The sequence below is a fragment of the Alosa pseudoharengus genome, unplaced genomic scaffold, assembly GCF_046254945.1.
Source record: "Alosa pseudoharengus isolate Yale_2024_CS ecotype anadromous, Long Island Sound unplaced genomic scaffold, YU_APseudo_1.1 YU_APseudo_1.1_scf_24, whole genome shotgun sequence".
NCBI classification, from domain to species: domain Eukaryota; kingdom Metazoa; phylum Chordata; class Actinopteri; order Clupeiformes; family Clupeidae; genus Alosa; species Alosa pseudoharengus.
The window spans coordinates 21,962,848-21,985,829 of NW_027468689.1; the positions used below are offsets into that span (position 1 = coordinate 21,962,848).

General features: G+C 44.1%; 1 protein-coding gene across 2 annotated transcripts in view; it reads left to right on the forward strand.

Moving 5' to 3' along the window:
- gulp1b (GULP PTB domain containing engulfment adaptor 1b) overlaps positions 1 to 22,982 on the forward strand; it is a 42,096-nt gene that overhangs the window by 15,050 nt on the left and 4,064 nt on the right. Inside the window, exons 2-9 of one of the 2 annotated variants that reach the window (XM_076303469.1) lie at positions 7,666 to 7,740; positions 14,962 to 15,023; positions 17,955 to 18,026; positions 18,505 to 18,603; positions 19,157 to 19,294; positions 19,914 to 20,030; positions 20,475 to 20,561; positions 22,550 to 22,733. In XM_076303469.1, the coding sequence (XP_076159584.1) occupies positions 7,666 to 7,740; positions 14,962 to 15,023; positions 17,955 to 18,026; positions 18,505 to 18,603; positions 19,157 to 19,294; positions 19,914 to 20,030; positions 20,475 to 20,561; positions 22,550 to 22,733 (834 nt within the window). The remainder of the gene's footprint in view (positions 1 to 7,665; positions 7,741 to 14,961; positions 15,024 to 17,954; positions 18,027 to 18,504; positions 18,604 to 19,156; positions 19,295 to 19,913; positions 20,031 to 20,474; positions 20,562 to 22,549; positions 22,734 to 22,982) is intronic. The other variant, XM_076303470.1, reaches the window with a different exon arrangement.

Consider the following 22,982-nt stretch of genomic DNA (forward strand, 5'->3'; position numbering starts at 1 on the left):
GCAGGGCGAGAAACTGTATGTTACATAGAACACGCCATTAATGAATAGTGAAAAAAAACATTGTGATCATTGACTTGGTTGTGATTGATTGACAGAAACAAGACCATTTTGGTATTGACACATACGCCCAGTCCTCTTCTGTGGCTGTCGGCTGTCTTCATGTGGATCTACATGTGCTTGTGGTATAGTTTACATCTAACATGCTATGACATGAGCAAAATATACGTAGACAGTAATAGTAGTTGTAGCAAACTCACCTGTTCTACTTACTGGTCTACTTTATCTTGAGTAAAGACTCAAAGGGGTGTTACATAATGATAGGCCTACTCCTTTGAAGATAAATACATTTAATTAATTATTAAAACAACGCACTGATAATGGCAACAGATGTTGATATGTTTGTTTGATTTTTGTTGTTAAAAAGCATCCGGTTGAGATTACCTAAGGAAACAGATCTGAAGATACGACATGTTCTTTTTAAGCCTGTTTTCCACCCCCCCAAAGCTCAATCCCCAGGCTCACGTGGAGGCCGGCTTCATTATTGGCATACTTACATATTCAAGGTTGAGTTCTGCTAGCTGATCCCATCAACGCCTTCCTTAACTAGGCATGTAATGAGATTTCATGCCCTATAAAGCACGTCTAACAGCAAGCCTCCCTTCTGCGAAAATCCCCCAATTTTTATATTGCTCTTGGCAATGAGAACACATACTGTACGTCCATTTTGGAGCAGAGAGGGAAGGGGGTGTTGATGATGGGGTGGAGGTGGGGTTGTGGGTGGAGGGGTGTAAATTAAAATAACTGAAGTGTACAAATAAGCTATCAGTGCTTTGGCCTGGAGTGCGAAGGGTCCCAGAGGTCAACGTGCTCGCTGTGGCCCTCAGGGGCCAAGAGCAAGTAAAGACTTCCTTCACGCTAGCTACCCTTTGCCACTCTCTTTTTCCTCCCTCTCTCTCTCCTTCTCTCTCTCTCTCTCCTTCTCTCTCTTTCTCTCTCTCTGAGTTAATTAAGTGTTTTTATTTTACACGGATATCAGTGTGAGAGCTGTACCAGATGGCACTGCGCTCTGGGATGGACAAGGCTCAGCTCTGGCCCAGACGCGTATTCTAATCCAACAGGCTTTGGCTCATTTTCTCGAGTACCTCATGCGTGCCGTTTGGTGCGGTGTGGTCTGGTGCGGTGAGTGCATCCTTGGTATGATGCTTTCGATCAGGTCAAGTGAGTATCGCTGTCTGGATCAGAGACATTTCCCCAGTGTCGGAGAGGGTGGAAGAGAAAGCGAGAGAGTCAGGGTCTGTTGCTTTTTTCACTTTTTTAGAGCTGCACACCACTTGTGTTTCGTTTCGTTTCGTTTGGTGAGACCGAGCAGATTTGATGTTTTCTCCTTCTTGACACCTGTTTGATTTTGACTAGTGCTCTTGCAGAGAAGAGACTGATGCTGTTTTTCTCTTTTCTTTTGGTCTATCAATCTTCTGCCTCCCCTTCCTTGTCTGTCAAGGACAGCATCTACACTTTCATCTACTCATACTCTACTCTGTCTCTCTCACTCACTCTCTCTCCTCTTCCTTCTTCCTTCTATATGATTAGGATCCACTCACACTACGTTTGTTTCATGGCTTTCTGCAGGCAGTTTGATGTAGTACCTCAGTAGCCTATTGCACACAGGCACTAGAGTGACACAGAATGATATAAAACATTAATGAATTCAGATCAAATGTATATCATTGCTAATAATGTTTAGATGAACCATTAGAATCTATCACCACATAGCAGACTGACTCCAGGGATATTTAGTGCTTATAAATACGTTACAGAGAGATAGCCAGTGAGATGTATTGAGAATTCAGAAGCAACGCCATTTCATACAAACACTTTATGACAAATAGAGTATGCCAGAGGAAATGGGCTGGATTGGTGAAGCCCTTATTATATGCAGAGCAACAAACACACTTATATTCTCAGTCAGCTACATGCTTCTTCTTCTGCACTGCCGTATTCAGCTGTAGTGCTGGTGTCTTTTTCAGTCTAAATTAAGCGGTTGTGAATTAAAGGGAAATCATACGGCCGTGTGATTGCTTGGGGACCTCGGTATATTGAGTGGCTTTTAACTGTCGACGTGCTCAGGAACGTTAGGGCTGCTGAATGAAATTAATTAAGCTTCAGTGTTTACGGACAGGCACTTGCATGAAACCAAGCATTGATTTCCATTTATTTATTTATTTATTTATTCCATTTCCACGGCTCTTCCACACAGTTCGCTGAACCATACATGCCATTTTTCAAGAGTGACGAACAGCCCGAGTACTCTGCCAGTACTTGGCGTGCTTCTCGCTGACCTCCTGCCTGACTTATTTTACCAAATATATAGCTGACCTGCCACACCTGTCAAGTTTTTAATAAGCTATCCATCACCAGTTCATACATAACTCTAATCTGCCCTATGGCATTTTTTTTTTTTTTTTAAAACGATGGAGCGGGTTAGGTTGTGCATCTGTCAGGACTTTAGTAACTCTTGTCATTGTGTGCGGCATGGGCTTTGATGGAAACGCAGCGGTTGGCCCTAAATCCAGAGTCCGGCTTGAAGGCCTGTTGCAGTCTCACTGAGCTTATCCCCTGCTTCAGCTGTGACTTTCTCAAGCAAAGATGCACTGTGTAAAATCCATGTGCGCTTATACCTGCATTCAACTTTTTTTCCATTTTGTTTTTCAGACCTTTTTCACCATCCATTTTCATACCTGTGTTAAACTTTTTTTTCTTTTTTGTGTTTTTCTATTTTGCAAATCACTGTGAGAAATGCCCTTTAAAGAAGGTGCTACTACAATCTCCGAGGCTCGGTTGTCATGGAGGCTGACTCCATCTCGCAGTCTCTGCCAGAGCAGCCTGACATGACTCAAGCAGACGTGACAGTCTGGGTCACAGCAGGAAGTTAAAGGCAAGGGGAGATCTCTGAAGAGGTTGACAAGAACATTCTTTTTTTCCCCACAGTTCGCTATGTTACAGTTCGAATGTCTTTTGAAAAGTTCCACCTCTAGCTGGGAGGGAGGGAGAGAAAGGCTTGCTCATTGCTCAGATTCAATTCCCATGGAATCAGAGTAGCCTAAGATTAATCTATTTTTTTAACGGAACGTTAAAGTATTCCAATGTATGTGTCTACTACTGGAATTATGGAATGGAACGACTCAGCAATAAAAATACTAAATGAACTTGGGGGCAGATAAGCGTGAAAAATTGTGCTTTTGTCGATTGCGTTAAAACTGTCCACTCACTTACAGACAGCGCGCTCCATATTGTGCTCCTTTGGGCATGACGGTGTCTAACTTGGCTCTCGTAATCCACAGGGAAGGCAAAAGCCAACACTTTGCTGCAATTTAAATTCCAGCCAGAGCTGTGATTGGATCTGTTTCCTGTAATGAAAGATGATTTAAATTAGATTGACTCTTGTGCTAGTATTCTATCTCTCTCTATCTATCTCTCTCTCTCTCTCCCTCTCATTCTCTCTGTCGTTGAATGTGTGTGTGTGTGTGTGTGTGTGTGTATGTGTGTGTGTGTGTGTGTGTGTGTGTGTGTGTCCAAGAGAGTCTTTAAAGTTTAAATGGCCTCAACAAGACTGTTTTAAAGTTAGTTCAATTAGGTTTTTCTTTCACATTTGAAATGCAATTAAACATCCATTACACTTCATTGGCCACATTTGTCACGAGTTGGCTTCATGTCCATATACATAAAACAGCTTGGTCCAGGCTAAGCACACCTTCTCTGGTGACAGGAATATTTGGCACTCCTAAGTTATAGGGGAAGTGGAATATTGCCTGCTAGGACACCAGTTAATGTGTGAGGGATGGTATAAGTGGATTTTAATGGGCTTTAATGGAGTCGAAGTGCTCTGGGCTGTAAATAGCAGCTATTTTCCTAAATTGAAGACATTGATTTCCTTTGAAAAATGGATAGCCATAGTCTTTTTTTCTGTTGTTGGCTCGTAACTGTAGGATAAATGCGTTGAGTGATGAGCCATCATCAGTCTGTCTCCAACAGCAGTACTGAGATTTTGGAAATGCCAGGCGGCTGGTCTTCCTCTAAGTGTATATATTGGACAGGAAAGGGACACACGTAAAGTGCAGGGAAATGTGAAGTTTTTTCATTAGTCACATGAATGTCATTTTCATTGTTAGCGTAACAAAAGCGCCTTCCATTCATATCACAGATTGCTTTGTCCATTAACATGACTGTCACTGGTTGGCATTTAGCAGTCACACCACGCTATTCAATAAGCAGACCAATAATGGAGTTCATTTTCCTCTCTGTTTGTGATAGACATATCTGTTTGTGCAAATTACCTGACCACAGCAAACGTCTACATCTGAAGGTGTGGTTTCTCAGTGACTTTACTGCAAGAGGTTCTTCAGTACACATAAGACCATGGCTTGATAGACTCACTGTAGCTAATGTGGAAACAGATTTTCTGGTTTGCAGGAAGACATATATTTTCACTTCAGTCACTTTAAACGTTAGAGATCATCAGGAACTGTGTACAGTAGTTCTCTTTGAGTCGAGTCCACTCATTGTTAACCAATGGAAGTCATCCTTGGTTGACATCATCAATCTGAACCAATCTCCAATCACCTGTCTCAGGGATTTTTTCATGGGCCACCACCTATAAATATCCCGGTGCGCAAGAAGTTAGTCCTCTTTGTACAGACCTCTGAAGTTCAACTATAAAAAGGACCCAAAGCTGCCATCTCTTTGCCCTTATAAGGAGATCAGGGTACCGTCTTTGCCCATATAGAGATCTGGATCTCCTTAAATTGGCAAAGATGTTAGCTTTGGGTCCTTTTTGTAGGCGAGCTTCAGAGGTCTATTGTCTATTGAGTGATCACGAAAGGTCGAGCTTCAGAGGTCTATCGAGTGATCACAAAGAACCATGCTCGAAGAAAGCCTTCAACCCACCAGTGATACGACGCTCACAGGACAAAGCCCTGCCACGTTATGGCTGAGATGCATTTTTTTTAATGATCTTTACCTTTTTAAACTATTCTTTGAATATTGCCCTTCTATGCTTTTATTTGCTATTACTGTTTGCTTTTGTTTATGTAAAGCACATTGAATGACCTCTGTGTATGAAATGCGCTATATAAATAAACTTGACTTGACTATACTTGACTTGCATGGGGCCTGAACACTGCATGAACACTGCAGCGCTTCTCCTGAGTGGGACGGTGGTAGTGTAGTTGCTAAGGAGCTGGGCTAGCATGCAGTAGCCTCAAAAGTTGTCGGTTCAATTCCCAGTTTCCACCGTTATGACCTAACCCCGGGTTGCTCTTGGGAGAATGACCCTTGTAATATAATTGACATAAGTAAGTCACTTTGGATAAAATGGTCTGCTAGTTGAATAAATGGAAAGGTCCTAGTTTCATGCAGAAGTTCCGAACGTGGTGTGACCGGCATGGAAGGGATCTTAACAGTCAAGCGTGCGATTCCTGTGGGTCTCACTATCGGAGGGCTGTGGTTGGACACTAGTACTCACCAAAGCGCTGCTTATCTGTGTTGTCGGCTTATTTATGACCACCAGCCATATGTGCACAGCAGCCCGACGGTGAGTTCTCTGTGAATGCTTGTCCTGCGTCACCAGTGATGTACGCATTCCCATTGGTCGTATATTCCCAACCGTCGAGTGAACTTAACTGAAAGTCCATGGGACTTAACTGAAAGAGCCCTCTGAAGGAGAACATGTGACGTTAACCCTTTCTAGGGCTCTCTGGACCTGGTCCATTGGATTGCTTCAGAATATCTAGGGAGAACTTGTTTCTCATGGTGTGGCCATAGGCAGTGGCCCGTAAAAAAGTAACTGATTGGAGATTGGTTCAGATCGATGACATCATCCAAGAATGACTTGGTTAATGCCTCGTGTTCTCTGTCAGAGAACCAAGGTTCTATTCATAACCATACGTTTTGTTCTGCTATAAATAGAGAGATTATGGACATGAAAAGACATTGTTTATTATTGCCATAAGAAGGAAGTCGTGACACATGCTTAGTAAGGTGGGGATGACTTATGTCCAGTCAAATGTAATAATTTGAATGCAGTCTCTCCTTTTTGAGATTTAAATAAGCTTCTCATGAAAGCTCTTTCCCCTTTGGTCTGGCTTAGTGTTTTCTTCTATGTATGTTTAGAGCAATGTTCTCTGGAATACAATTACTGTGTCAGTTCGGGTAGGCTAGAGCTCCTTAAGACTGTGAGGGAATGGGTCTGTGAGTCGACCAGACAGCCTAGCAGCAAGGTCCCATAAACACAGACATGGCATTAAAATCTCTCTCTCTCTCTCTCTCTCTCTCTCTCTCTCTCTCACTTTCTCTCTCTCTCCCTCTCTCTCTCCCTGTCTCTCTTACGATCAATCTTCCTGTCCTTCTTTCCTTTTCACCCATCTCTCTATCACTGTATCTGTGGTTATCCCCCCCACCCCACCCCACCCCCACCCCCCTCTCTCCAACAAGCAAAGCTTAGCCTTTCAGTTCCCATTCTCCCTCTCTGCGTCACTTGTTGAAGTGCCGTATAGCAGGAGTGCCCTGCTATATCCCTGTCCCTGAGAGGACCTCCCAGTTTGATGAGGGCTGGCATGGCGTAGCGTGGCCCAGCCTGGCCTGGCGCGGTGCGGGCGGTTGGGGCTTCACTGAGCCGTGACAGGAGGGGAGTGCTGCCAGGCCTCTGATGCCCTCGGACTCAACAGATGCCAAGAGAAGCTGGGAATAGGAAGGGGAAGTTGGGGAGCCTTCATTTGCTGATTTTCTTTGGTCGTGTTCTTCACCGTTTCTCTCACTTTTCCTTATTCTCTGTTTGTACCTTTCTTGATCCTCCATTCTCCATCTGTGCCTCTATATTCCTCTGTTTCTCCTTTTCTACCCCTCTCTGTCCCTCCATCCATGCCTCTCTTTGTCACATTCTCTATCCTTCCTTTTCTGCCTCTGCCTCTTTTTTCCCCTGTTCCTATCCACTCTCTCTCTCTCTCTCCACCTCGCTGTATCTATCTTTCTCTTCCGATGTCTTTTTCTACCACTATTTCTCTCCCTTCCTGTATTCCTGCCTTTCTTTCTGTCTGTCTTTCACAAAAGGCTCCAGTGAAGGGTTGCTTAACTAAGACTCCCATTAGTGGCGATTTGTTTATTGTTTTGTTTGTCTTTGCTGTGCTGCTTGCGGCAGGCCCGGTGTAATTTGCTGAAAGGCTGGACTCCTAAAACAAAGAGTCGTTGTCGGCGAAGTGTGGCTGCCGGCCAGGACGCTGCCGCATGTGTGCGGCGTCGTAATTTGCTACAACGGCAAAAAGCTTTTCGCCTCTAAGCGTGTACTGAGTTAATGGGTGGATAAGCTGCGGAGACATCCCCCCCCCCCACCCCAACCCCGATGTACACGCATATAAGGTGTCTCGTCAGGCCACTATTTGGGTCAACGTTTATTTTTTTGTGTGTGTGTGGCCATGGTACAGAAAGGAAGCCATTACTCATACCGTGCCCAGCCTGTTCTGCTGTTTCCATTTTAAACAAATGTGCCTTAAAAAGAGTGTTGAAAGAGGAAGTGATGGATGCAAAGGGCTATTTAAACACCTAAGCTCTTATTGTCTGCCTGTAGATGTAATGGAGAGGGGGATATGTCATCTTTAGTGTTTGTTTCCCTTACAGGCAGAGCAACATCAGATCACCTGCAGCCTCCCCACCGAACCTACAGCATGAACCGAGCTTTCAGCCGGAAGAAAGGTACGACAACATCATCATCATCATTGTCATCTGAATCAGCTGCTGCCTGTGAAACACTTTGATCTGTTTTCTTCACCCCAGGAAACTTTATGACAACCAACTCTTCTCTGTGCGTCTTTATTAGTGAGTCAGTTCAGTATGTAGAGAATGCAATGACAGTGTGTCTTCGTAGTTAATGTTGCTTGAATGCAGGCAGTAAATAAAAGACGTTTATAAAATTAGCCGTTGGATTAACTGTGGTAATAAAGATATCCAGCCTGCTTAAAAGTTTATACAATGCTCATAGGATTTTCATAAAGCCACATTCTCTTACATGCACACATTCACTAAATGTATATAGAAGCTGGCTTTTAATCAGCGGTTTGGAGGTTGCACTCATCCAGCAAAACACAACAGGGAGTGTTTTGCGCTTTTTCTCACCAAATCACTAATGAGAGCAAAAGCACACATACTCTCTCACACACACACACACACACACACACACACACACACACACACACACACACACACACACACACAATCATGTACATCACAGAAACCACAACTACACACAAACCCACATTCATACACAACACACAGTCATGCATAACACATAGAGTCACACACAATTACAGATCCCGACACTAACTCAAACACACACAGACACACACACACACACACACACCAAAGTCTATTTACCACATCCCCCCTTCATCAGAGGGAAGAGGCATTTCCATTTCAAGCTCTCCGCCTGGGCACATCACAATTAAAACCTCACCCGTAGAAAAGTGGACTGCTCTGAAGTCGGCAATCCCAGTCGCCGTCCTCCTTGTTGCCATCATCATCATCATCATCATCACCATGGTTATGGCACGCTGCTTTGGGTTTGCCTCCACATGCCAGCCACATGCCAGTTTGTGTGTGTGCGTGTGTGTGTGTGTGTGTGTGTGTGAGAGAGAGAGAGGAGTGTGAGAGAATAGCTTGCCTTCCAGGGGTCTCATGTTTAATGGATGCTGGTGACAGGCCTGCCTCCGGACCCGCTGCCTCGGTCCTGCTTGGCGGTTTTGGCTCGGTTTATCTCTCCTAGCAGGCAGCCACTGTAGTGGGTCGGTTTGAATATTTCATGTTGCGCTGTCAGACCTCTCTCTCTCTCTTTCTCTCTCTCTCTCTCTCTCTCTCTCTCTCTCTCTCCCTCTCTCTGTTTCTCCCTCTCTCTGTTTCTCTCTCCTCTCTCTCTCTATTTCTCTCTCTTTGTTTTTCTCCCTCTCTCTCTCCCCCACATTTTTCTCTTTGTTTTTCTCTCTCTCTCTCTCTCTACTCTATCCTCTTTCTCTCTCTCTTTCTCTCTTGTGCGCATATATGCAATACGCAGGCACTTTTTCTCTCCTCCACGCTTACAGGCATTTGAAGAGGGGAGATAATGAAGTTTGAAGGCGGTTGCTGTTTTGCATGGCAGGGGTTTGGAGTGGTTTGTTTCATTCCAGCTTTTGAGTCTTTTTATTGCTTTTATATGTATTGATCCTAATAGAAATACATTTTTTTAATAGTTTGACAGGATTACTCTCCAGCCGGAGTCACAATGATATTTAATGACAAGGAGAATTTGCATTTTTCTAAATACTGAGAATTCCAGCGATTAAAGTCCTTTGTGTTTAAGTAACTTGAGTATAGCTATGAATGGAATTAAATGTTAAAAAGTGGGATTATTGTCTCAAAGTTTAAATGACTTTCACTTCATTTATGCATGTACCAATTTTTCATGTTGAGAGACGGCATATTTTATTTGAGTTTGCATTTGTGAACGACCTTGCCAAACTTGTGAACCACCTCACCGATTAAGCATGGGCCCAGACAGCATGTGATAGCACCCACACAGGTTTATCCAAAAAACTCATCGGAAGCCTCTAATTTAGATAAATGGCGGCGCTCCGGCTGCTATTTGCTCAACATTCGAGAGAGAGAGAATCCCCCATCTGTCTCGCTTCAGTGTCAAATATGAGATGTCCCTCCTGACAGTTATGGCCCGACAGAAAAGACGGTGCGCCGTGTAGAACGTTCTAATGGCTTTTAACACTGGTGATATCTGTGGTATTGTCAGATCCGTCAGCCTCTCGCGACAAGGGCAACTTTAATCGGCTCATAATGTCCCGTATTTGTATTGCTAATATAGGTGCCATAGATAAGTCTGCTGGAGTGGAAAATTAAATAGGTAGACAGCTGAGGTGTCTTTGGCACGACGCTATAAAGATATAAAAGCAAGCAGCGCATCCTTGGTGGCGAGAATCATCCAAAGAAATTGACGGGGGGGGAGGCTTTGCGTCATCCCAAAACTGTGGTGCTTAGAAATGGCTTGTGGGAAGTACTTTTTTGTGTGGACTGTTGGAAGTTTGATTGGAGGTGCGAGTTATATTGAGTGGGATAAAAATGGCTGCGGGGAGGAGGGGATTTTTCAGTCCACAAAATGCTTGTGGAGTGTCTGCCAATCAGAGGACATTTATTCCAAAAGCACTGGGGGTACTTGGACCTGAATCGTTTTTTCCTCGACGCTTCAGCCCACAAAAGAATTGATTTGAGCTCCAATCATGGCTCTTATTTTTTTCAGCGAGAAGGAAAAAACTAAATTGCTGCCATGTCATGTTATTTTCATATGTTCTCTGCCTTGTCAGGTGTAAAAAATAGAAAAAAGTATTAACCCTCAAGGTATCAAAAGGTCATGACCTTGGGGCTGATCAGTCTAAACTGTTCTTTAGATGCATCCTCACAATGGCACACGGCTGTCACCTCGCATTGCCCTTGTTTTTTTATGTCTTTCCGCCTCCGACATCAGAAGCCTCTTTTCACTCTCTGACCTTTCACTCGCCTGAGTCTTTCTCTCTTTCTCTCTCCCTCTCTCTCTTTCTCTCTCTCTCTCTCTTTTACACACACACACAGACACACAGACACACACACACACACACACACACACACACACATACACACTTCATTCGTATGTTGACGGGAGGCAGGCGCCCCGGTGCATTGTGACCTTTTCCTTTGCAGCAGTGGCCGCTCGGCAGTGGTCTGCACCACCTCCAAAGGTCTGACATCTAAAAATGGACCAGTGAAGCAAGCATGGCAATCTCCTGCAATTGGTGGTCTTCAACCAATTTCCTAGAAAGACACTTTGAGTGCATTTGTGTGTTTGCATGTGTTTGTGTGTGTGTATGTGTATGTGTGTGTGTGTGTGTGTGTGTGTGTGTGTGTGTGTGTGTGTTTGTGTGAGTGTGTGTGTGTGTGTGTGTGTGTGTGTGTGTGTGTGTGTGTGTGTGTGTGTGTGTGTGAGTGTGTGTGTGTGTGTGTCTGTGTGTGTGTGTGTGTGTGTGTGTGTGTGAGTGTGTGTGTGTGTGTGTGTGTGTGTGTGTGTGTGTGTCTGTGTGTGTGTGTATGTGTGTGTGTGTTTGTGTGTGTGTGTGTGTGTGTGTATGTTGGGGGCAGGTGTTCCCAATAGTCTCTCCATCAACTTCTAATTAAGACTTTGCGAGAGCAGGTGAGAGGATGCTTCAGTCAATCAATGGCTGGGTCACCCATGGGCTAAGGTAGAATAAACACCAGTTTATTACCGGATGACAGGGTTCATGTCTGACAGACAGCAGTCCTCCAGGAGCCGACACAGGCCACTGTAGTGGTTTCAGTAAGCCGTATCCACACCACACCAGCGCTGTCATGTTTTCTTGTTTATTCTGGATGCGTCGGGAGGAGACGAGGCATGGCTAATGCTCCAGACAGCTGTCAAGCCTGCGCAGGGACTTGGATTAGAAGGGAAAAGCTTTTCTGCGCAAAGGTGTCAGGTAGCGTGTGACAGGACACACCACTCTGCTGCTGTCGCCTCATCCCGAGACACTAGCAGACGGTTGTCCGTACGCTCGGTGTGTGTGTGTGTGTGTATGTGTGTGTGTATGTGTGTGTGTGTCTATAGGCATGACTCGCATCTCTTTGCCTCGTCTGTGCCCACTGGTGCTGAGGAAAAGTGACAGATCCATGTCTAATTCTGTTTGAGGGCTTTTGAGTGTAGTTCTGAAAAATATGGTCAGTTTTCTCCAATTTTACCACCTCCCTCTTTTTAACAGAATATTTAAGAACAGCATATGGACATGCACTCAGTTCCTGTTGTACTCATTTCACTGAAATATGTATGAACAGTATTTGGTACTTGTGTGTCTATGTAGATATGTGTCAGTGGTTATCCCCGTATGTACAGTATTAGAATCACAAACAGTTTGAACCATATTTGTGTGCCTATGTAAGTATGTGTATTTGTATCCATGTATATCAATATATCAGCATCACAAACAGTTTTATGAAGTGCATGTAAACATGCATGTATATATAATATATTCATAGATAGATTTGTACAGCTTGAAATGTCTACATAGTTTATGTCTACATACTGTATTTGTACATATGAACATAGAAACTCTATGTCTAAATAAAAAAGCAAACAGTTATAGCGTGCACATTTTGCCTGAAGAAGACCCAGCAGGGTCGAAACATTGCATTAAATAATTGGGAGTCAAAAGCAGTGTTGCGGACATTATATTTTTTCAATTAAATAAAAAAGCAATCAAGAATCTTTGTATGTAGGCTACTGTATGTTACCTAATCTAACTGAGATCAAAATTTAGTCAAACTCACACCGGGCTATAACAGGTTCGCTAGTGTAAGCTCTCTGTTCACAAGCGTAAAAATAGTTCTAGAAGACTGGTCTAATTTTTTCAGATGTATGCGTCGATATCATGTCTAGTGTAGCCAGTTCCATCGATTACAGTGAAAAGTAAATCTTGCAGTAGACGCAATGTGAACGGAACACTTCAGTCACATGCCCGGTGTAGCCTGCCTGTCAGCCAACTGTAGCCTGTCTGTACACATGAATGTGTTTGCAGAGAAACTCCATGTATAAATAAAATAGTAAATATGTACTGCATCTTAATCAAACCAACTGTGGCAGAGCATACCTGGCACTCCACTGAGGGGAGACTGAACACCGTCCTGATGGTGGCATCGTTTAAAGCGACAGGCCGGGTGACAGAGAGGTTCCTGAAGCCCATTCAAAGTGCTTTCCACCGGGCATAAAGCTCCCCGTGGCTCATCCATCACCAGCAGGCCTCACACAAGCCAGGACACAGATGGCAAGACAAGTGGGACAAACTGCCCCTGCGCGCAGGAATGCAGAATGTTGCAATAGGGAGCCATTCATTAACATTTATACACACAATATGAGAGAAGATGGGGAAGCAGATGAGGTATTGAGAGAAAAGTTTAAGTGAGACGGAAAATGAGAGAGAAAGATTAAGATGAGTAGAAGCTGGGGGGAAAACAGAGAGAAGGAGAGAGATGAAAACTCATTTTTGTGGCCCGTTGTCTCGCTGGAGAGAGGGCAGACAGTTTCATCTAGTGCGGGAGAACACATCAATTCCGCAGGATTTCATTTCCACAAGTGTCTCAACGCCAGAACGGATGAGGAGAAGGAAAGTGGTTTTGTCGTGCACAGTGAAGCCAGCCAACCTTGGTGTGAACTTTTTGAACTTTGGAAAACAGCTTCTCACCACTGGCGTCAATCCTCATCCTCTCTTCCCGCGGAGAGATAAAGGATATTGTGATATCAGCAGACACATTTATCTCCAGAAGTCCAGTCAGGGCAGTCCACTGCAGAGACTATGAGCTGTTTGTTTTTAACTGCAGAACTAACACAGATTTTGCTCCCTTCAGTGGCCTGGTCAAAGTGATACAAGGAGAAGGAACTGTTCCGTTAACAGGATAACGCAACCAAAAAAGGGTCTCCAGGACAAGGCACTCCTTAAATTAAATGAAAAATGAATTGACTGGACATGTTCTCTCCTTTTTTTCTTTTTGACTTCACTTGACACCAAAGAGCACCTGGCAAAAACAGTGAAGACAAAGAGGACTGAGCACGTCGCTGACAACCCTCATCTGAAGGAGAAGGCAACAGACTGGGCTCCCAGCAGTGGTTTGGTCAAGGACACCTGTTAGAGATAGAACTGTTCTGTCATCAGCTAGACAGAACATACATGAGTTCTCCCCTCTGCAGTGGTCTGGGTCAAGGAGAACCGGAGAGATAGAACTGTTGTGTCATCGGCTGGACGTAGCAGACTGGATTCTCAGCAGTGGTCCGTACACAGAGATCCATAGAGAGGACACTATCCCCAGCCAGCGGACCAGAGGTCGAGGGGAACAGCTGGACCATGAGTCACTGCCAGAGGGAGGAGAGGAAAGGAGAGAACCAGACAAAGAAGGAAGTTGACTAACTGGTAGAGGTCTATTAAAGTTAAAGCCCAGGGGCCGCCAAAGTGTCTTTTTAAAAAAAAACTTTTAAAACCTAAAATAAAAAATACCCAGTGCTTGGTGTGGATTTAGCAGTAACTGCAAAAAGGAGACAATTGTCTTTCAAATTTCTTTTTTTTCCCTATTTTTGTTCCTCAGCCATCATCTATCTACTACACATGTACCCATGTACTTCACTCCTTACCTTCAAATGATGCCAGTTTATTTATGATGTGCCAAGACATACACTGCTTGCAGGCCAAGTGTTCAAGTAGCCCTGTTTTTTGTGTGTGATCTTTCCCAATTACAAAACAACATTTGTTAGGACAGTAAGGATTGCTGTTAGGCATAAAGAGGGTGGAGGATTTGGGGTGTTTTTCTTTATTTGTCATGCAAAATAAAAGAGGCTAGGAGGAGAAGAGAACAGCGGCTGGTGTTATTTGTTTTCAGCCCGGCACAGTGCGAACTGAAGCCACTGCTGTGACAAATGAGCTCTCCCATTTATCTCCCAGCCTACAGACTCTTTGCTCAGGTATGCACACACACACACCTCTGTGTGTGAGAGAGAGAGAGAGAGAGAGAGAGAGAGAGAGTGTGTGTGTGTGTGTGTGTGAGAGAGAGAGAGAGTATGTGTGTGTGTGTGTGTGTGTGTGTGTGTGTGTGTGTGTGTGTGTGTGAGAGAGAGAGAGAGTGTGTGTGTGTGTGTGTGTGTGTGTGTGTGTGTGTGTGTGTGTGTGTGCATCTGTGTGTATCCACAGAAGGATGGTGGATTGGGAGGTGCAGCCCTGAGCTTGAGCCCATCTATAGCAGATCCATGGCTAAATGGGGGGGGGGGGGGGTCATTTGTCTCTCCACCTGCATTGTCTCCTTTGTTGCCTCCAGGCTCAACTCCCCTCCAAAGCCGCCTGCTTTTGTGTGTTCCAGATAAGCCCACCATGCACACCCCCGAAGCCCTGGTGAAGCAGCACGTGGCGTACAACGCCAAGGTAGGCTCAGCCACATTCACTTGCCTCGCATCTCCTAAACACAACAGTCGAGCACTAGAACAGGGCTCTCTGCTCTTCAAAGGGCAGGACTGTGCAGCAGTATTAACAATAGACTGGCAGTCTCTGACGAAGTTGTGGTTTGCCAGGAGAGGAGAAGGAGGAAAGTTTTTGCATGTTAATTATGGCTAATTATCTGTTTGAAAAGCAAACTGGGCAAGGCTTGTGGCGGTCTTTTGAACAGAATGTGACTAACACACAGGTCTTTATGAACATGAGGGAGGATAATCACTGAGGATTTTCTAATCTGCATAGCTGAAGATGCTATTTTGTCATTTTACTCTGTCAAGACTGTAAAAATCTCGTTGTTAGATGAAAAAATCCCCCACAGCCCATGAATGGGAGGTTGGTTTGCTGTTTTCCTGTTTTGCTTTTAGCACAGCATGCAGTAGTGCCCCCCGTGGGGAACGGAACAGGGAAGGGGCTCTTTTCAGAGCCCTAAATCTCATCCCATCCATCTCCCATTGAACATGACGCTGTGTGACGGAGATGACTCGGCCCTGTCATAAACATGACACATAAACATGTCCTCCCCATCACTCATGTTACTTTATGTCATCTCACCAGGCTCCCAGGCACAGCTAGTTTGTGTTTTTTTCTTTCTTTTTGCATACAAGTATCCCATACAACCCCCCCCCCCCACACACACACACACACACACACACACACACATTTCCCACCTCAATCACCCAGGTGAGAGCTGGCTTTCACTGGGAAAAGGGCAAGACGTTCCCTATCGAAATGTGACCTGGCTCCAGAAGCCCCAAATTGCTTCACTGAAACCTAACTCTCACCTCCTGTACCTTCTACTAACACACACACACACACACACACACACACACACACACACACACACACACACACACACACACACACACACACACACCCACACACACATACATACACACACACAAACACACGCACACACACACACAAACACACACACACACACAGACCCATAGCCCCTGTCCCTCTTAAAAGCAGCACCTCTGCCAAGTCAGATTGTAGGTGCCTGAAAAGCAGGAGAGACTCATTTCTGGGTCCTCCCCTGTGGTGTGCTGTTGTGCTGAGTGGAAGGCCAGGTGGGGTGGGGTGGGGTGGGCAGGGGAAGGGAGGTGAGAGGAGAGGTGAGCCGGGCTGGGCTCAGCAGGAGGTGGAGGATGTGCTCAGATTTCTCCTTCCTAGGGGCTGGGAAGTGTGCTCTCTCTCTCTCTCTCTCTCTCTCTCTCTCTCTCTCTCTCTCTATTTCTCTCTATTACACACACACACACACACACACACACACACACACACACACACACTCATGCATCCAAACTTGTGCACAAATACTCAGCAGGAGGTGGAGTGTGCTCTCTGTCTCTCTCGCCCTCTCTCTCTCTATTTCACACACACACACACACACACACACACACACACACACACACACACACACACACTCACACACACTCTCACACACTCATACTCTGGATGGGCTCAGTATATTGATGTGATGGCAAACGCACACACACTCTGGATGATTCCAATTTGTTGATGTGAGGGCATGCACACAGACACACACACACACACAAACACACACACACACACATACACACACACACACACACACACACACACACACACACACACACACACACACACACACACACACACATTCTGGATGACTCCAGTGTGTTAATGTGAGTGCACACACACACATATGCCACCCAGAGTCCCATCTCCCACCTGGAGCCTCTGTGGGCTGGGAACCTGTGCTAATGGAATCACTGTCAGCCAAAAGAGCTCTACCTGATACCTGGTACCTGGGTTTCCAGCCAACTCTTCCGCATATTTAATGATCATTCATGAAACTTTTGGCTAACAGAAATAGGACTGCTTGTTTTCATCGGCCGTGTTATGTGAATTATAAATGGAATATCTTCAGATATGTGAAATATATTCTCAGTAGACGATATGATGCAAATAAACCCATATCCATCAACCTAGTCTCATAGTGTCATTATAATCTATGCTATTGAGTTATGAGTTAATCCCCCCCACCCTTCTTAAAGATTTTCAAAGAATTTCAAGTGTTTCCTCTCAAGATTTCCAATATGAAGGGGCAAAGTTTGCTTTCAGGTGGATGAAAACCCAGCTCATAGGCATCACTCAGTAAAAGATGTTATGGGACTTTAAAGCCTAAACCAGAAGAGGCATTATAGCATTACTGCTTATCCCCAGACTTATATTATAGGAATCACTCTTATCACCACCCCCCCCCCCCCCCCCACATACACACACACACTGCCCCCAGAAGACACACCTGCCGGCATTCCTGCCGCACTGATTTATACAGCAGCATTACCTTATCTGATGGTGTGTCAGTGTGTTTGGACGTCTGAGGGGCCTGCCCCATTGAGTGATAGAGATGTTTGGATCTCTTATCTGTCGAAGAGTTTTCGACGTCCAGAGCGGTTAGCAGGCCGATAGTGGAGAGTTGAACTCCTGGGGGAAGCATTGGTGTTCGGAGAGGTCTCTGAGAGCGAGCCAGGCCAATCAGGACTGATAGTGTTTGACAGCGAGCACTGGCTCGAGGAGCTCCCTGGCACTGCAGGTGTTTTCATTTTGATGGATTATCTTAATGACACCTCTGCCAAGTTCCACCTCAGAAAACTTTTCTCTCTTTCTTTCTTTCTTTCTTTCTTTCTTTCTTTCTTTCTTTCTTTCTTTCTTTCTTTCTTTCTTTTTCTCTCTACATTCTCTTTTCTCTCTCATCACTCTCTCTCATACACTCACACACACAAATATAAAACAACATTTATCAAAGTCTGAAGTGGCTTGCCAGGTCGCCACTGATTGTTTTTGCTGCTGTCTGCTTTGATTTGGTGTCTGTCTCAGTTCCTGGGCATCACCGAGGTGGACCAGCCAAAAGGCACTGACGTGGTGAAGGTTGCTGTACGGAAACTCAAGGTAATTTTACTCAGCGCAATCCAAACTCTTCCACCAGACTTGTTATTTTGCTGGCAAAAGAAACAAATTGATTTCACATTGACCTTGTCATATTCAATACCCACAAGCTCAACAGTACCACAGAGGGTGGATAGCTATTTTTGGGCCAAACATGTCTACAAGGGGGTAGTTGATGAATGAAAACATAGCTACAGGTGGGTGTTCTCTCACACAAAAATGAACCAGGTGGCACATAAAGTTAATTGTCTGCCTCGGGCCAAATGTCTCGTGATGGGACAAGTATGAGTGTTTGTTCTTCAATGCCCCCTAGTGGAACTCACGAACATCACAAGTGTGTGTCAGTCAATGGTGTAGTTGTTGGTGGCAGAAGTTGGATTTGAGGAACAGTTTTTGGTGCAGTCTTGAAAACTTCAGAATTGTTGAGCTTATTGATTAAAAGCTCTGATTGCACAACAAAGTTGTTGTTGTTGTTCTTCAGTTTCAAAGGCACATCAAGAAGTCAGAGGGACTGAAGGCCCCCAAAGTGGAATTGCAGATTTCCATCTACGGCGTGAAAATCTTAGACCCAAAGACAAAAGTGAGTGACTCATTCTCGCAGCGCATCGAGCCTGAGGGCTTCAATCTTCTCTAATTAACGCTTAGCAGAGCAGTGCTGAGCCTTCTCACACTGACAAACACTGACATTTAGATTTTATCATACAGCAAACTTATTCAAAGTGACTATTAGATGTGCACTGTGCACAGTGCATATCCAAATTTTTAGCAGTTTGTGTGTTCCCAGGGTAATGGACCCCATAACCTTGGTGCTACTGCAGACAACCTAATTTACCAGTTCAGAAACTATAATCTAGACTGACTGTGGATTTCAACCTTTTGTGTTTTGTTTATTGTTGATAGATGCAAAAAAATATTTTTTTACAAGAAAAGGCTACATTACTTACTTTAGTTAGTTAGTTAGTCAGCCTAACCTACGTTACACACCATTTGGAACAGTAATATTGTGAGTTTGATGCATCACATAATAAAAACAGTTTCTTGGTTTAATTAACAGTGAACAGCACAGTTGCATCACATAGCCTCCTGATGCTTGCCCCCGTTGAGATGGAACTTAAATTACATTGTCTTCACAGGAAGTACAACATAATTGCCAGTTGCACAGGATGTCCTTCTGCGCAGATGATAAAACAGACAAGAGGATATTCACCTTCATCTGCACTGACCCCGAAACCAAAAGGCATCTGTGCTATGTGTTTGACAGCGAAAAATGTGTAAGTCAGAGATGTGATTGGTGATGGCAGCAGTTTTTACCTGATTGCAGTCCTGCCAGACCACTCTACTAAGTCTGATAAAGACGAGCTAATATTATTAATGTAGTAATACATTTCAGCTGTGACTGTAACAATATATTGAACTGTAATATATATTTGTCCTGAAGAGCAATATTGTCCAGCACCAATATTCAGAATGATTCATCGTTCCTGACTGCAATCCACCTCTGCCATCTTTCCTTATCCATATTTCTCCAAGAACTCTAGACCCCTGTTGACCCAATACTCACCGCAGGCTACCCTTAGACTCGATTTAAGCACCACACACTTTTCTGATTTGTCTCTTTTACTCATCTCATTAAAACACTTATCTTTCTTCTCATCTCATGTCTATGTTTATGTCCTTTTGTATACAGCAAGTAGTTGTTATTGAACTTTATCTATTTTAGGATCAGTCATTACCCTATTAATTTATTGTTAGTCTGTGTTTGACTTGACCTGCTCTGTGTGCAGAAGAGATTGCATGCTTTCACTCAGCTGTTTACTCTCCTCTACCGTGTTTACTGTTTACTGTTTGTGCTTACTGTTTGTGCCCTCTGTCTTTGCTGTTGTGGTGCAGGCAGAGGAGATCACCCTCGCGATCGGCCAAGCGTTTGATCTGGCGTACAAAAAATTCCTAGAGTCTGGTGGTAAAGACATGGAGACCAGGAAACAGATAGGCAACTTACAGAGGAGGGTAGGAGTTCAACAGAACATTGATTATTTATTCATGATGATATAGATATATATTTTTTGGCAAATATATAATTCACAGAAAAAGATGCTGAGGGGCTTTATAAAGCTGAGGCTCACATCCGAGATTCATACGAGATGTTATTGAAATAGACAGGACTGAGCTCAAAACTGTTTTGTATATGAACCGGAGTGAGCCAAAGGCCAGAAAATCTCTATCAGTCTTCCCTTGCTATTTATAATATTTCCCAGCTGTTTGTGTCATTCATCTGTAGAGTTGAGGAAAAACCTCCAGCTGTTTTAATAATCTCCTTGATTCATGCTTGAAATAGAGCGATATAAAATACAGAACTGTAGAATGTTTTATTATTAGCTTTCCTCCATCTTATCTGGTTGTTGTTGTTGTTATTTTGGTTTTGTTGAAGATCTTTGTTCTTCTTTGTGCTAGATTCAAGATCTGGAGGCGGAGAACTCAAGATTAAAAAAGCAGCTTCAGAATCTGGAGGACCAGTTGATGAATGCCCAAGTTTCTCCTGTAGGTTCTCAAATAATTTGACAAACAGCCACTACAGCGAGGCACCACTTCTTTCTTTACAGTATTCACACATGCCTTGCCCTAATTTTCCCTTTAGATGATGCGGATGAATTCTCTTTGTGTTGGTCGGTGTTCTGGTCTACTTTTTACATTTGTATGAAGTTGTTGTATAAGCTGTCAATTCACAATGGTGTAGGCGACAACTAGATGAAATCTAAAATGGTGGTTCAGAAATAGGCCCAAGTGACTAAGTGACTATCTTTTCCTAACACTCCTCTTTAGTTTTGCCTTTTAACCAATGAACTGCCACCTTTCACTTCTACCTTTTGATTCCATTTAACCCTCTAATAAAACAAAAAATCTCCTTCTGTCTCTTTCCCCTTTTGCTCTCTCTTTCATCCTCCACTCTTACTCTCCTCCTATCTTTTCCTTTCCTGCTTTCTCTCTTTCTTCAAGTCTCTCTCATCCTTTTTTCCTCTTTTCTCTTTTTCCCTCCTCCCTCTCTCCCCCTCTCTCTCTTTTCCCTCTTCTCTCCTCTTCTCTCTCTGTCTCTCTCTCCTCTCTCTCTCTGCTCCTCTCCTTTTCTCTCTCCGTCTCTCTTTCTCCTCTCTCTTTTCCCTCCTCTTTCTTCTCTTCTTGCTTTCTTCTTTTCTCTCTGTCTCTCTCTCCCTCTGTAGCTCCTCCACCTGAACCCCAGTAACGAGGCCTTCATGCTGCAGCGCCCCTCGGCTCTGTTCTGGTGCGGTGGCGGCGTCGGTGGTGGTGGCGACTTCACGAGCCTCTCCTGTCTGGAGATCTGCTCCGTCACGCTCACCCCCGCCAGCTCCCCTGAGTCCAGCCAGTCAGCCGGCCTGCTCACACCCCCGCCCTCCAAACCCGCCCAATCAAAGCCCCTAAGCGACCACAGTGTGCCACGCCCTCGCGTAATAACCAGCGCTTTGCTTCTCTTTACTCACCCACTATTCAGCACTTTGTTTTCCTGCACAACTTATTTTCTCTGATAATGCACATTTAGTAGAGACAATGGCCTGCTTTTGGATGGTCAATTAGAAGAAAAAGTTTCCATTGCCTCAGCTTGTAGCATAGCTAACTGTAAAAACGTATTTAAGAGAATGTAGGAAAATGGTCAGATTATTCAGCAAATACAGTACTTTAACAAAAAGGCTAATTGATGGATTTTAGATCCCAGGTCTCCAGTTCCTCACCAGCACCACTGAGCCAATCACAGCTCACAGTTCAGATTTTCCAAAATGGGTGACTCTTTTAAGCAAAGCAACATAGAAGTGGAATATGACAAGCCACAGCAAATCAATCCGATGTCAAGGCCACCAAATACAGTGTAACATCACATGGTAGAAAACTAGATCCATTTATATTGCAGCAACAACCATTACCCTACTATAGTTTGTCCTATACAGATGGAAACCCATTTTGATAGACAGGTATGTGTACTATGTTATACTTTACATCTTAAAAATGAACCATTTTTATATTTGAGCTAAACCCTAAAAAAGAGGTCAACTCAGAGCCCAGTACACACACACTCAAACACGCACTCACACACACACACACACACACATATTCTGCCTGGCATTTTATAGTTGTCGATTCATATTCCTAAAAATGTCAGAAGTTTCATTAAAATCCAAGTTTAAAAAGGATTGAAATATTTAAAGTTTAATTTTTATTTGATTCAACACATTTTCCTGGCATATTGATTATGAAAAATCCAAGAGTGGTGGTTAACGCGGTTGCATTATGTATAAAGGTCTTATCTTCGCTCACCCACCAGAGAAGATCAAAGGCAGAGCCAGAGCCTTTCAACCCCGGCACTGCTACTTTACAGCTAATTGCTTATTCTGCTTTGAAGACTCCATCACTCAGCACTGACACTTCAGCATGTAAAGGAGCTGACACGTGAGGATCAGGAGCCAATCAGATTCATAGACAACCTTTGAACTTTGACCTCCACTCGTCTTCCCCTCCAGGCCGGGAGTATCCCCACGCGGGGGCGATCCACTGATGTCTTCGACATGGTGCCCTTCTCACCTGTGTCGCCCATGGCGAAGATATCGGACAGCAACGGGAGCACCCCACCTCCCTCCACTCCTCCTCCTCCTCCTCCATCTTGTCTACCACTTAAGGAGAGGAGTAAGTATGTCTCTCTCTCGGGTACGTTGTGAGAATTTAAGCCTTTATTTATTATTTTGGCTGGTGTTTTTATCCTAAGCCAAAATAGGAGCAGTCAAGGTACAGTTCGAATAGGTGATAATAGTATAACAATAAGCACTTCCTTTTGAAGTGTGGTAATGCTAATACAATGTATTGTTGAATGATGTAAATGATGGATGTTTGAAGGAAAATAAAAACATGGAAATTGTATCTACCACCATCCATTTTATCCTTTGTATTTTATAAAGT